Raw genomic sequence first — 12,494 nt, forward strand, 5'->3', positions numbered from 1 at the left:
GTCTTGGTGTTGTTTTCCTGGTGTTCCTTTTGTTAGGGGCTCTCCACACTTCTATGACCTAAGTGTCTATTTCCTTCCCCAGAGTGGGGAAGTTTTCAACAATTATTTCATCAAAGAGACTTTCTATCCCTTTGTCTCCCTCATCTCCTTCTGGTACCCCTATTATGCAAATATTGTTCCATTTGGATTGGTCACACTAGCTCTCTTATTATTCTTTCATTCCTGGAGATCCTTTTCTGTTTTTTGGCTTGCTTTCTTGTTTCCTAATATCGATTTCATTTACAGCATCTTCAACCTGTGATAATCTGTCATTCAATCTCTCCATCATATGTTTCATTTCAGATACTGTACTGTTCAGTTCTGAGTGTCTCTTTCACAAGTCTTCTATTTTTTTTGCTGAAGTCCTCCCTGAGATCTTGAGTATTTTTCTATAGATCTGTGAGTATGTTTATGACTTTTACTTTGAAATCTTTATCAAGATTGGTGATTTCTGTTTCATTCAGCCTTCTTTCTGGTTTCTGGTGTTTTTCTTGCAGCTGTGTCTGAAACATATCCCTCTGCCTCCTCATTTTGTCAGGGTTTCTCCTATGGAGATTTCTTCCTATGGAGTAACAGCTTTATGAAGGAGGCGCCCTCTAGTGCCCAGAAGCTCAACACTCTTTACTTTCCAGTGAGTGAGCTGGTGGCGTGTAGTGGCCATCTGTCCGTCTGGCTTCTAGTGGTCTGATTCTAGTTGGGCGGTTTGCTTTGGCCACACCTTTGTGATCCGCACAGAAGTCTCTGCTGGAGTTGCTATGAGCAGGGCCACCTTTCTGCCTGGACTGCAGGCAATGGCAGGGGCTGCAGTGTTAATGGGGGTGGGCAGACTGTGTCTCTTCCCAGGCTCCTTGTGCAGGATCTGGTGCCCTTAGGGGAGGAAGAAGCTCTTGGAACTGGCTCCTGCAGGCACCTCCCCAGCTGGGCTGAAACAGAGCCAAGAAAGCTGGGAGGGTCTCCCTCTGCTTATCCAGCAGCAAAGTCTGACACTACTGTTGGGCCAAGTGGGTTGTCTGCTGGCCAAGCACACAGTTGCCTGTGAGGGGGACTGAGCATCCATGGATCCCAAGAGTTCCTGACCTGTGTGGCCAAGGGCGGACGGGGAGGCATCATCCACCTGCCCTTTCTCCTGAGAAGAGAGCTCCATCTAACACTCACCCCTCTGGTACCTCTCCTGCTGCTGGCAAGTCTTTCAAACTGCCTGCTTTGCTTTTGTCTCAGGGGGACAGGTGAGCATGCCTATTCTCCATAAGAGCTGAGCTCAGCCTCCCTGAGTGTTCCGCCTGTCTTTGTTATCCAGCCCTGCTACTCACCAGAACACTACGTAATATGGGCTTGTGCTTCTGGAGCAGATTTACAAGGCCAGGTGTTCAGCAACCCTGGGCTCCTACTTCTTCCCCACTCCATTTCTCTTTCTCCTGCCTGTGGGCTGGGGCAGGAGGAGGGCTTGGGTCCCAACTGATCGGCTTTGCCACTACCCTTTTCTGTGAGGTCTTCTCTTCTTCCCCAGATGTAGGTAGTCAGCTCTGCAGTCTTCAGGTCATTTGTTGTATCTGCTGTATTTTCATGTTTTATGTGTTTTTGGGAGGAGGTTTCCACCTTGCCTTCCTTCTCCGCCATCTTTTTTCTACTGCTGCTTTCTAATTATACGTGTTCATTATTTCACCTTGGTTATTGGGTTAACTGTAAAGTGCACAGCAATATGTTTTTATAGTCTATTAATGCTCAAGAACTAGCTTTTAAGACACATAAATATTTTGTTTGAATATGTATCATATATTCTTATAACCAAATCAGATATATGCCCAGTTTCCCTGAAACCTACTTAGGCCAAAACACTTTATCAATAGAAAATATTATTTTTTGCTAACAAAAAGCTACCGGTGGGGTAAATGGGCCAGACAAGTATTTTCTTATTTAATAATTAATAGTCACATGGTTCTAAAATAAAACAATATATAAAATAATACACTAAAACGTTCCACTTCTGCTGTTGTCATTTATCCAGTTTCTAGCCACCTCCTAAGATGTAACCACTTTAGGCTTCTTGTGTATACTGTATGCATACTGTATATCAACAAAAAATGCATTTGGTCTTATTCACCTTAATACAAAAAGTATACTATACACATAGTTCTGCATTTTCCTCTTTACAATTAATGTATCTTGGAGATTTTTCTGTATCAGTACATAGAGATGATCTTTATTCCTTTTCTTAAAAGCTGTATTAGGTAGTTTATTGCTAATGTTTCCAGTCTTTTGTTGTTATAAACAATATTGTAATGAGTAACCTTAAATACATACCATATCCTATATATCTATAGGATAAAGGCCCAGCAGAGTCTTAGTGGATCTAAAGGTATATGCATTTGTAATTCTAATAAATAATCATTCTTAACTTTTCTGAGGTTCTAGGTCCAAAAATCTGATGAAAGTTATGGACTTGGCCCCCCAAAATAATGAACACTTACACACACATAAATTTAACATATGAATTTTATGCATCAGCCCTCACCTGGATCAATCTTTAGAGATACTCAAAGAACTACATGATTTAGGATGGGGACTCAGAACTATAATCTCAAAATTCTGAGAATCCAGAGACTTTACCTTGGTTGATTTCAGCTGCAGAAGGTCCCAAGCTCAAGCTTTTCTTTTGCTGAGCATTTTTGGCAAGAAGTGTATGCTTGTCATCATTCCCTGTATCCATCTCTGAAATGGTGACAGCCAGAATCCGGCAGAAATTAGCAAGCTGCTGCTGATCGAAATTGGATACTAAAGAACTCAGATTAGGGACTTCATCTAGTCGGATCATTTCCTACGGAAGACACAAATAAAACAATCCCCCTGCTCAGTTCATTTGAGATTGAACATGCCCCTCCTCTATATTCCCCTAAGAATACGGATTGGTCACTAGATCATTTAGGTTCAAATCCTGGCTCTGCAAATGGCATCTGTGCAAACTTAGGTTAAGTTAAGGGACCTCTCTAAGTCTCTTTTTATTCAACTGTCAAATGGGATCAACCTACCTCATAGGACTGGTCTGAGGATTAAACCCATTGAGCACCCCATTCTTATTCTCTACCTTTGCTCATGTGGCTCATTTTGTCCATTTAAAAAAGATGCTTACCATTCCAGTTTTATTAGTCATTAATTTCAATTCTTGTTATAGATATTTTCTTTTGAAGAAATAAATTGTTTTAAATATAGCTGAAAGCCCTCATATATCCCACCCAATTGCAGACCCTTCTCTCTCTCCAGAGATAACCATTAAGTTGAAATGTGTTTATTATTCCCATGCATGTTTTTACACTTACAAATACTTCCATTAAAATATCTGAATATCTGATATTGTTCTGCATGCATACTGTGAATGCTATTAAATTAAATAACCTTACTTTTTAGTCAACATTAAGATTTAACTACACTTATATAAGTAGCTCTAGTCTCTAGTTCATTCATTTTTCAGTTTTACTTCACATTTAATTACTCTCTTTATATGTATGTTTGAACTGCAATTTTTCACTAATAATTTGCAATGAACATTCCTATATATGTCTCCTTGTGTACATACACATGTAACCAATTATCTAGAGCAAGTGATAGCATGCATTCTTGCCTTTTTCCTATCTTTAATAAAAATATTTCCAAAGTTTCAACATTAAATTTGATATCTTCTGTAAATTTTATTAGATATGCTATATCAAGTTAAGGAATTTTCCTTCAATTCCTAGCTTTTATTATGAATGAGTATTGAATTTTATGAAATGATTTTTATTTGGTTATGTTCTATTTTGCTTTTCTTTCTTAAAATCTGCAAATGTTGCACATTACATGAGCCCCTTTCCTTCTGAAGTATCCTTATGTTCCTCAAATAGTATCTGTTACCCTTCATTCTACTAATTTATTTAACTTCCACTGGATTGGGTTTTCTCTTTCACTGCATGTATTGTATGATCTTATAATTATCTGTTCCTGCATCTATTTCAAATAAACTGATACTGTCTGGAGGTAGGGGTGTGTCTTACCTTCTCTCCAGAGCCTCAATGCATAAGACCTGGTAAGGAGGGTGTTGGTAAATGTGTACTGAATGAGTGGAGATTCCTAGAAGGCCTCATGGATCCCATTCCTGTTTCTGGTAATGGAGGACAGAAGTTTGCTGTGGAGGGAGTATTTGGGAATAGCTCCTCTCCTTTGTCTTCCCCTTCCCCTTCCCCAGTCACAACAAATAGTAGCTACTGTTACCACTGGAAACTGATTTTCAGTTCATCAGTTCCTCTAGCCCTGAACTTAGTGTATGGGTCAGGTAAACAGGTCCCACAACCCTCCAAGACCACTTCTTTGCATTATATTTATTATTGACTTAGTATTTGATACATGTAACACGTCATAAAGCAACAAAGTCAAAAGCTGTATGTGTCTTCCCTATCATATCTCCCTGCCTCTGTGCTCAAGGTAACCAGCATCCTGAATTTTATTACTGCTTTGCTGTTTTATATATATGATTTGAGTTTCTGTATTTTTGAGCTTTATAAAAATGATATACTATATGGAGTTGACCCTTGAACAATGCAGCAGCTAAGGATGTTGACACCTGGCACAGTGAAAAATATGCATATAACTTCCGACTTCTTAAAAACTAATAAATAGCCTACTGTTAACTAGAAGCCTACTGATAACACAGTTGATTAATACATATTTATACATGATTAATACATATATATTTTATATACTATATGTAATGTACTATATTCTTACAATACAGCTAAAGGAAAACTTTTTTTCAAATTGTTACACATCTACAAAAAATTTTCCAATATACTTATTGAAAAAAATCTGCATATAAGTGGACTGCACAGTTCAAACCCATGTTATTCAAGGGTCAACGGTACAGTCTTCTGCAGCTGACTTCTATCAGTAATTTCTATGACTCAGCTATGTTGCTGCCTACAGCAACAGTCCACTACTTTATAATATTCCACTGTGTGAACAGAGTACATTTATCCATTCTCCTGTTGATGGATTGTAGACTTGATTCAGTTTTTGCTCTGAAACAATAATGTTATAAATGTTCTTAGTGTTTCCTGAAGCACATGTGCATAAGTTTCTCTGGGACAGTGGCTTCCAACCATTCTAACATGTCCAAGAATAAGAAATAAATTTTCCATTACAAAACAATAAACATACATACAAAAATGTATACATATGAAACAAAAATTTAATCAAACAATACCCTTACACGATACACTCTGATCTCTTCTATTTAACTGGTAGACCCACTGAATTAATTTCACAACCTCTGGCTTCAATTTAGTGTTTTAATTTCTAAGAATCATTGTTCTGGGATTGAGCTTTCTCCACAAGTGTGCCTGGGCGTACGTTACAGGTGACCCAGGCCACAATACTGATGCTTCAGCCCTGAGGACAGTGCTTCCCTTAGGTGCTGGGTCACAGGGGATGCACATGTTCAACTAGAAAACAAAAAGATAAATACATTCTACTGATATAAAAAGCTATCGGCAATAACAAGTGTTTCCAACACGTACATTCTCACCAGCACCTGCTTGCGCTCTCTCGCACACTCCTGGGCGCCTGCTCTCCCTCCCTCTCGCTGTGGTTTTGATTTATGTTTCCCTGATTATCAAACAAGTTAAACATCTTCTCTTTATGTTTACGGGCCATTTGTGCCTCTTCTGTAAAATGCTCACTCTTATCATTGCCCATTTTTCTACTGGGCTATTTGTCTTTTTCTTGCTCATTTGTAAGAATTCTTGATAAATTTTGAATATTAATCTTTTGTGAGTTGCATGTGGGTTGCGAGTATCTTCTCCCAGTTTGTGGCTTGGGTTCCCACTTTCTTTTTTTTTTTTTTAAGAAGTTGGAAATGATTTAAATGTCTATCAGTAAGAAACTAGTTCCCACTTTCTTCACGGTGTCTATTCCCCTTTCAAACTGCACCAAGGTACCAATAACGTCTAGCAGAACTCATCACTATTTTTGGCAACACAGAAAGGAACAAGGGAGTGAGAGGACATGAGACACAAAAGTTACAAAGGAGCAATCCAAGACTCTATGCTGAGACTGCCAGGGAGCCTGTGGAGTTTCCGCCCTGGAAGCCCCCTCTCACACACTGGCTGCAGAAACAATTATTAGAAAACTAACAAAGCCTTTTTATCAAAGGGCACAAAGGGTCTGTCTGGGACCTGCACACATCTCCAGTGTGTCCCTGCAGACAATGGGCCCCTTGTGCATCTTCTGTCTGGGGCATGATAAGCAGGGCCTGGGGAAAAGGGCAGCAGAAAGACAGAAATGAAAACTGGGCTAACCATAATGCACACGGGTAGCCTCTTTCCTGCAACAGGAACTCTAAGAGGCTTCTCCTGCCTCCTCAGTAGTGAGAGGAAGAAATCTGCCAATCTGCAACCAACATGGAGACATGGGACAAGGGGAAGTAAGCTCCAGGTCTTCACAAGCATTACACCAAAAATCTAATATAGTGATTCTCTAACAGAGGTCTATGGATGTGTTTTGGAGGGTCTGTGAGTTTTCAGTGATACATTTTTACTTTATTATTTTCATTTCAATCACAGTTTTTCTTTTTTTAAAAAAGTATATTCTGGATCATGTGAATGTAACACCTTATGGCCGAGTGGCAAGATTTCAGTGCTCAAATTTTTGTCTTCTATGTTGGTGTCAACAAAACTTTCAACTTTTGAAGACTAATGAGAAAAAAAAAAGGTGAACTTAAGTGAAAGCCAAACATCAGCATCAAAGGAAACATATCCTAATCAATGACAGTTTGACTGCAGTTCACATAGAGAGAATGAAACCACCACACAGCATAAAGAATAGGTGTGCTAAAAAGACCTTACAGCATAATAATTAGTGAGGGGCAATCTGATTTTGGTAAAGTAACATTAGCCATCACATTAAATTCACAAAATCAATCTGAACTTCTGAGTTTTATAATTAGTTTGATTACAATTTATTTGTTTAGGCTTTAAAGTCACTTAAGGCCCACTAACACAAGAAGTCTAACTTAGTTTTATACTTGAATTTATTTAAGTAACACAAAAAATAATTTACATCAACACTAAGAATATGGAAGAATTTTTCTTTTAAAAGGGCTCTGCACATTACTCAGGTTTGAGATTCCAACTGTCTGAGATACCTCCCCCCACCCCAAATCTGGTCAGCCACCTGCTGGAGGACACAGCTCACCTTCTTAACACCCAAAATATCTTCAATGAGGGTTGCTGTTTGTAAGAATGTCTTCTTACTTGTCATCAGTGTAAACAGGAAGATCACAAAGTCATTCTTTTCTGCCAAACGCTTTGTAACTCCTTCCGTCTATCACAAGGGAAAAGGAGAGAAAACACAGAATAGGCTGTAACTACAAAATAAAATGTGAAGAGCAAGATACCCCTCCCAGACACTGGAAAAGCAGTTCCACACTACATCAGGAATTCTTGGCTGAGGCCTTAAATCCCTAAAACTATATACAAAATGTGTGCAAATGCATTTTTCTGGGGAGAGTTCTTTTTTTTTTTAAGTATTCATCATAGGTTCTTGACCTATTTATTATCTGCCAAGGATCTAGATCAGGAGAAGCAAACTAGCATCCAGTAGGTTAGTTTTATTTGGCCAGCAGTACCCTTTAAATTTTGAATTAAATGTCCTTAGGCAGGACATGCTCACTCCAGGCTAGTCACAATTTGCACAAGTCCACACTGCAAAATAGCCAACTTCAAATATTTCTTGTTTTCTGGCTGATCCCTGGAGGCACTGAGGTTTGCAACTCTTAAAAGCCACCTAACCTGGAATTTAGCCATATCATCCTATGTTCTTTATTTTTTGTTTCTTCTTTCTTTTGCTTTTATATTTGTTTATTGAACTGTTTTACCATATTATCACTGACTAACATTAGGTGTCATTAACAAACATGCTCATAAAACTAGTGACTAAGGAGGTTGCCAATGATGGAGTCATTACATCATACATACCTCATCTTTTTTTTACAAGGACAACTTCTTACTGGCCTTAATTGCAAGAATAATTGTGCATTACCTGAACAATTAGTTTGCTTTTATCTTATAGGTCTGTCTGTGCCTACCTGTGCTATTAGCTACATGTAGCTATTGAGCACTTGAAATGTGGCTAGCCTCAACTGAGATGTGCTCTGAGTATTAAAAAACACACTGAATTTTGAAAGCTTAGTACAAAAAAAAGTATAAATATCTCAATAATTACTTACATTGATTAAATGTTGGAATAATATTCTTGACTTACTGTGTTAAATAGAATACAGTATTAAAATTAACTTGACCTATTTCTTCCTACTTCTTTTCTTTTTTTCTAAAAGATGGGACTACAGTTAAATTTAAAATAACCTAAGTGGCTTATAATCCTACTGCACAGCACTGTTACAGACGCTGAGCTGTGTAAGCTTTGAGACATATTTCCTTATTTGTGTTGGTTGATAAACTTAAACCCAAATTTGTGCCCCATGCATAGTACAGATGATTTTATGGTAAACCCACCTCCTGGATGCATGTTATGCCCTCACCTTGTTTTATCCTTTCTTTCCTACCTACTTCTAAATTTGTGATCTTGGTAGATTTTTACATACTCCTAAAAGATACCTGAAATCTTTCTTTGAATGGGACTAGAAATGAAAAAGGAATTAAATGTTCCTCTGCATTTTCATAGTATACAGGTTTCACTTTTAGAACAGCATTTGTTTCCTTCTGCCATGCATTATGATTCGCTGTTTACTAGGAACTTAAGAGTTTACCGTGTAAGTTCCTAAAAGACAGCTACTGTGTCTTGTAAAAACCATCATTTGCATGTGGCTTTACAAAGCACTTTCATGTCTATTATCTCATTTAGTCCTTACCACACTATGATGTTAGTATGATTATTAACTGGACTCTACTGATAGAGAAACTAAAGCTCAGGGATATGAATTAATCAGCACTAAGCCAAGAGCCAGAACCAAAAATCAAGGTCAGCACTAAGTGCTATGTTCTTCTCTTTCTACCAAAATGCTTCTTTTACTCAACATTCTTTCTTACTCAGTGGTCAACCTACTAAAGAGTTCTTCTCAATGTATGGGTGGGCCATCTGATTCTTGCTTTGTTTTCTAGCAAGGAAAATGAAGGAACAGGCAGAATGAGGTTAAAAGGGATCTTGAAGATTCCAACCCTTGTGTCCATTTGACAAGTAACTGCTCAGTCTCTGCTCGGACACCTTCGGGGTTAAATATGTTCAATACCTGCTGCAACTGCCCTGGCTCTTAACAATTACTATGACATTCTGACACCCCCAATTTTTAGCTGTTGGTCCTGGTTTTCAGGCACACATAAAGTGAGTCCTCTTCCCCAGCATCTGAAGATAGCTCTCCTATTTACTGCTCCCACCGGGACCTTTCCTTCTCAAGCAGTGCAGATGTGGTGAGGGAAGTGGGGCCTCAGGGGCAGAGACAGAGATACTTACACAGACACAGGTGTTATACAGGATGCTCAAACAGTCCTTAGACATTTCATCACTTACTGAAAGTGAAAAGGAAATAATTGATTATTTTCTTCATTGAAAAGATTGCATAACAGAATTAAATTTTTGAACATTAAGAATTGTTACAATCCCCTCCAAGATGGTCATTTTCCTTTTAGCACAACTCCTTTCAGTCCATGTTTACCAAAGGTTTTCATGGTGCCCATCAGAATCTACACATCAATTTGTATTCTGTTTTTGGTATGATACAGTAGTCATTTTCTTATTATGCTCCACAGACTTCATAATTTCAACCTATTGTGGTATCATCACTTAATAAGCCTTGCTTCCCTGGAACACAATGCAGGGTTTTTGGGGTTTCTTGCTATTTAAATAGACTAAAAATAACTATATATATATATATATATATATATATGTATATATATATATATATATATGTGTGTGTGTGTATGTATGTATGTATGTAGACATTTTATGTCTGTGCTGAATTGGTTCCTCAAGATACATTTCCAAAAGCAGTTCTGGAATCCAAAGTATAAGCATCTTTATTGCTCTTAAACATTTTCATGGACAGTTTCCTAGCAGCAAACAAGGATATCATTTTATTGCAGACTCACTGAGTGTTTTTGCTTTGTTCTTTGTTATTTCTGTTGGGGAAACAGCTTTTAAAGTCTGGCCTTCTAACTCTAATGAAGAACTAGCTACTTCTCTGGGCAGGAAAAGGAGAGTACCACAAAAAGGAAGCTAAATGTTCATGACTGGAAAACAAGGAGGTGGGAAAAAGGTGTATGAACCAGGGACAAAGTGTTTTGTTTCACATTACTTTCATTTTCAAAACTATTTCCATTCAATCCTATGCTGACATAAACTCTAAAATACTAGGTCACACTCTGAGAGCCCAATAGGTAAACCCTGACAAGCTAGCTTGACCAGAAGGGTACCTGATATAATCTTGAGACAATGTAGATGTCCTGTATCCCTCCATCACTACTTTTCAACCTGCGGAGGCTTTTTGGTTTGTTCATTTATTTCATGACCTCAGAGCTTGGACTATCAGATCAGTGTATCTCAGTATTTCTAAATCTTTCATTTTCAAAGGGAATTGGAATTAACTCATTCATCAAATATTTATTCAGCACCTACTCTAGAGCAGATGCAGAACACACAGTAATTAGTAAAAAAAAAAAAAAAAAGGCAACTTCTCAGGCTTATTGAACTTAAACACCAAGAGGTGAGGGAGGGAGAATAAATAAGTACACCAACAAATAACCATGAGATGCTACTTACAGATGACATGAAGAACCAATTTAGATAGAGTGCAAAGCTGAGACATCAAAGATGAATATGAATCCTCTTAATCACTACTATATAGACAAACAAGGCCTTTGATAGTAAGTCATGTTCAGGGGGAAATTTTCTTAAAAAAAAAAAATACATGTGATCTTTGTAGAAGGACGTTCATCAAATGTTAACTGAAGTAATCTCTGGCCTTTAATGCCAAAGTAAAGTGCACTTACTTTTTAAAAAAAATTAAATACTGAATACCTAAAAATAGTATTTGTATCATGTATAAGTTATAAGGAAGGACAAAATAATAGCCATATACCCACCACCCAGCTTAAGAGATAATGTGCTACCAAAACACGTAGACTTTTTACTATACACTCTCTGGTAATGACTGAACTTTTTACAAAGAGAATATATTACCTTCATAACAAAAACAGGGTTTAAAAAAAGAAAGCAATAAATAATCTTATGAGGTTATTATTCCTTATTCCCTCAATTAACTATATATAAGAAATAAGAAAACTTAAAAGCTGGGCCTAAGAACTATTAGAAACTATAAAAGGATAATACTTTTAGCCCAGTGGTTTTCATGTTTTGTTTTGTTTTTAAAGCATCAGATCTGCATTTCCACCTAGGAAAAGATGAATAAAGAGAGCTGCTTAGTTAGGAATGGAGAGAGAGTCCTGTGAATGTAGGGCACATCCTCACTGTTAAAGAGTTGGGAAGGGAAAGAAGAAAAACTCTTGGGAACTAGAGTCATATTAGCAGGTTGGGAAATGAAGACAAGTGGCTGACAAGTATACTTACTTTTCAGTTTCTGTCCCCGGATAGAGATTGTAGGCCGCATAAGAATTTCTACAAGGAGCTTTAAAAAAAAAATTTTTTTTGATAAAATCTTCAAAAGTAATTCAAAGCATTAACTTACAAAACAATCTTTGCCATGGCCACTCCTGGCCCAAATAGCTGTCACAATGCTAAAAGACCCACTTGTTCCCAACACAGGCAGAAGGTGGTGAGGTTCACAGGAGTGAGCACTGTACCAAGTGTCAGGAAACCTGGGTTTTAGTTGCAGCTCAGCCAACTATTCCTCATGTAAACCTGGGCATGTCAATGTCCCTCCACGGCTCAGTTTTCTCATTTTTAAAAATAAGCGTGTTAGATTACATACTCTCTGGGATCCAATGTGGCTTTAATTTTTTAAAAGCTACAGAACATTATCACTCTGATTCATCTTTTGTTTAAAGAACATTTGTATTCTTTCATAAATGTAAGTTTTTATAAAATAATCTCAAAAAAACACCATAAACTGTTAATACTGATTTCGACAGGAGCTGAGAATGATATGCATTCATTTTTCATTTTACATACTTTTAATGGAACATAAAATTTTGCTTAAAATGTTAACAATAAGCACACATTTTAAAACCCATTCTGCTGAGACAAAGGAAGTTTATAATGATAAAAAGGTCAGTCCATCAAGAAGATACAACAATTACAAACACATACACACCTAACAACAGAACCTCAAAATACATGAAGCAGAAGTTTACAGAACTGAAGAAAACAGACAACTCTAACAGAGTTGAAAACTCCAATTCCCTGCTTTCAATAATGGACAGACAACTAGGCATCACCAAAGAAACAAACTTGAACACTAT

At 37.5% G+C, this 12,494-nt stretch overlaps 1 protein-coding gene across 2 annotated transcripts in view; it reads right to left on the reverse strand.

Moving 5' to 3' along the window:
• TRPC4AP (transient receptor potential cation channel subfamily C member 4 associated protein) overlaps window positions 1-12,494 on the reverse strand; it is a 96,166-nt gene that overhangs the window by 52,672 nt on the left and 31,000 nt on the right. For both annotated transcript variants that reach the window (XM_036902486.2, XM_036902488.2), the window contains exons 4-7: window positions 11,644-11,701; window positions 9,532-9,587; window positions 7,258-7,386; window positions 2,647-2,854 (exon numbers count right to left, since the gene is read on the reverse strand). In XM_036902486.2, the coding sequence (XP_036758381.1) occupies window positions 2,647-2,854; window positions 7,258-7,386; window positions 9,532-9,587; window positions 11,644-11,701 (451 nt within the window). The remainder of the gene's footprint in view (window positions 1-2,646; window positions 2,855-7,257; window positions 7,387-9,531; window positions 9,588-11,643; window positions 11,702-12,494) is intronic.

The sequence above is a fragment of the Manis pentadactyla genome, chromosome 5 (genome assembly GCF_030020395.1).
Source record: "Manis pentadactyla isolate mManPen7 chromosome 5, mManPen7.hap1, whole genome shotgun sequence".
Classification (NCBI taxonomy): domain Eukaryota; kingdom Metazoa; phylum Chordata; class Mammalia; order Pholidota; family Manidae; genus Manis; species Manis pentadactyla.